At 29.1% G+C, this 2919-nt stretch overlaps 1 protein-coding gene across 1 annotated transcript; it reads right to left on the minus strand.

Annotated features, from left to right (window-relative positions):
* Nucleotides 1-1632: 1632 nt before the first annotated feature.
* On the minus strand, nt 1633-2560 carry LOC131599694 (ABA-responsive protein ABR17). The gene is made up of 2 exons (XM_058871969.1): nt 2298-2560; nt 1633-2181 (listed from the first exon to the last, which is right to left on the minus strand). Exons 1-2 carry the CDS (start codon nt 2476-2478, stop codon nt 1889-1891), a joined length of 474 nt encoding a protein of 157 aa, XP_058727952.1. The 5' UTR covers nt 2479-2560; the 3' UTR covers nt 1633-1888.
* Nucleotides 2561-2919: the final 359 nt, after the last annotated feature.

A 2919-nucleotide genomic window follows, 5' to 3' on the forward strand; every position in this document is an offset into this window, starting at 1 on the left:
TCTGGAAATTTTGAAACTTATGAATAATTTTCAGTAAAAACGCGATTTCGTACCAAAAATTTCAAAGAGAGTACCATAAATTTTAATTTTTACTGCTTTTTCAAAGTGATTTTTTTTAAAGAAATATAACTATTTCTAAGATTAATATTTTTGTCAAAAATACGAAGGGTGTCAGAAATAATTTTAGGGGTGGCAACAATGTTAATCCCCATGGTCGGACATAAGAAAATAATACAAAGAATATTGCTGCAGTAGAGAAAGAAAATAGAGGAAAATTTTACTTCGTATCCCTACCATTATATCCATACCTCTATACGAAAAAAATTTGGACCAAAATACCCTCGTATAAATAGTACATATTTTACATTTTTTTATTTTCTCCTCACATTTTAGAAAATTTTTTGAAACACCCAAAAATATATACATCGGAACACTTTTTCAAAGTCTTCCGGTTAATGAAAAAACACACCGAAATACTTAGAAAAAGTGTTCCAGTAATTTTCAAGTTGTTTAAAGGGGGGTTTGAAGTTGCATACTGAAATACTTATTTAAAGTGTTTCGGTGGTTTATTTACTTTTAAAATTCTATATTTTACGCAACGATTTAAAACCGTTGCTTAAAGTAAATGACATATAAAATAAAACCGTTGTCTATATAGTGAATATGGAAAATAAAATAAAACTATTATCTAAAGTGTATTTTGCAAAAAAAAAAAAAGTACGTTTGCGTTGTCTATATAGTGAATGGCAAATAAAATAAAACGGTTATCTAAAGTGTATTTTGCAAAAAAAATGTACGTTTGTGTAGAAAGATTAAGCAATTACTTTAGGCAAAAGTGTCTTTATAGTTTTTCTATGTTGGCTAATAACTTTAGGCAACAGTTTATACATACTAGATTTTTTAAACAAATTAAGCCACCGAAATATTTTAATTAATTGTTCCGGTATTCAATTTCAAACCCAACTTTAATCAATGGAACACTTTAACTAAATTTTCTGGTATGCAACTTAAAATTTTTGACTACCGGATCACTTTTTTTAAGTATTATGGTATATTAAAAGTTAATTTTTTTACAGATTATATTGAAAAAGTGTTCCAGTTTATATATTTTTTGATGTTCAGAAGCTTTTTTTGAAATTTGAAGAAAAAGAAAAAAATCTAAAATAAAAATCCACAAAAATAAAATAAAATAAATTATATTTAAATAAATTTTTACAAAATTGAACTGAATAGTAAATCTCAGTCTAAATATGTTTTAGACTCAAAAATTACAAATTTAAATTTAATATTAAATTAATTATGAAAAACGTAATGTATTCTTCTTGATAACAATCATGTCGATCAATTGTATACATCTAAAAACAATTCTAGATACTCAAAGGTGAAAACAATAGGTGCGTGCGTAACAAATTCTGTATAATATTTTTATTACTTAGAAGTTAAAGTAGTTTTTAACTTTCTTTAAAGATGTTTTTGGTATATCCATTTTTTATGAAATTGTTATTTGTCGTTTAGTTTCCACTATCAGTAAAAGTTGTTGTTTTATAGTATTATTAGTCAAAATTGTTGATTAGTGCAGCAAGTCGGTATATTAATATTAATTAAATAAAATTTCATAGAATAACACATAAGTACTAGGAATTTGTCTTTTGCATTATTTATCAGAGAAATAGTACAGATATTTCAAAACCTCAACACCAACCCATAGAGATTTCGTATTTAAACATCCAACGAATCTCTCCCAAAACCACACTCAAAGTCAAACCGACACTATTTCACAACCTCACACATGTAAAATAAACAACCATATCACAACACTTTAATCATTCATTATTCTTATAACAAGACACAATCAAAACTAAAACCAAGTAGAAGATTATACAATTAATCAATAATTAGGATTTGCCAAAACGTAACCCTCAATAGCCTTAATAAGTCCAGTTCCTTTGGTCTTAGTTTCATCACGAACTGCATCAGATAGAGCTGCATCACCTTTGGTGTGATATTTCACAGTTATCTTAACGATGGATCCACCATCAGAACCAGCCACAATAACTGTCTCGAATGTTACTTTCTCTAAACTTTCATGTAGCCCTGGTCCTCCTACTAAGCTGTAGTTGTATCCAAAGTTTGCTTCATCAACTGCATCTAGTTTGTGTAGCACATAGTCGACTTTTCCATCTACATTAAAACCATATCATCATTAATAACTTAAAAACAATCACGTATACAGACACAGACACGTACACGGAGACAGAGTTTATAAATTATAATTACATAATATATGTTTTTATTACCTTCAAGAACGGATATCTTCTTGATGGTTCCTGGTCCTCCATTTCCTTCGATAATTTCGACTCCTTGTGCTTCCTTGATCACCTTTGGGGCGATTTCGTCAGCATCTTTTGCAAGAGCTTTGTAGAGTTTAGCTGGTGCCACAGTTGAGACAAATTCATCATCAAAAGTAAAGACACCCATGATAAATTAGTATGAAAGAAGAAAAAGAGAGGAGAAGTATATGTATATGAATAGAAGATGTTTATAAGTTTGTGATGAGATTTGAGACATGGTGAGGGATGGTATTTATAGAACTCTGGTAGGCTATTGGATAGCTCATTGTAGTTGTTGGTGAGTGTGATTGTAAAATAGAAGTATTATTGGGTCAATGGTTTTTGTGATGTATAGTTTGGACTAACTTCTATTTGGGTTGCAAAATTCAAGATGAGTTAGCTAAGCACTCAATGACAAATTTAAAAAAAAATTCGTTACAAGACGACTTTTTTGGTTAAATGATACATAGTATTCAAAAAAGACTGTGTTAATACTTAATACTTATTTGGACCTGTTTTCCTGCTTTAATCCCCGCATTCACACACTCGGTCCATTTACCATCATCATTGGATAAAAATTGGTCTATTT

The sequence above is a fragment of the Vicia villosa genome, linkage group LG4, assembly GCF_029867415.1.
Source record: "Vicia villosa cultivar HV-30 ecotype Madison, WI linkage group LG4, Vvil1.0, whole genome shotgun sequence".
Taxonomy (NCBI): Eukaryota; Viridiplantae; Streptophyta; class Magnoliopsida; order Fabales; family Fabaceae; genus Vicia; species Vicia villosa.

What these genes read in the sequence shown, in the direction of transcription:
- LOC131599694 (XM_058871969.1), bottom strand. Translation starts at nt 2,478, where the DNA reads ATGGGTGTCTTTACTTTTGATGATGAATTTGTCTCAACTGTGGCACCA. An exon ending in GAAGATATCCGTTCTTGAAG is followed by an intron (nt 2,182 to 2,297) that starts GTAATAAAAACA and finishes GTTTTAATGTAG; the next exon opens with ATGGAAAAGTCGACTATGTG.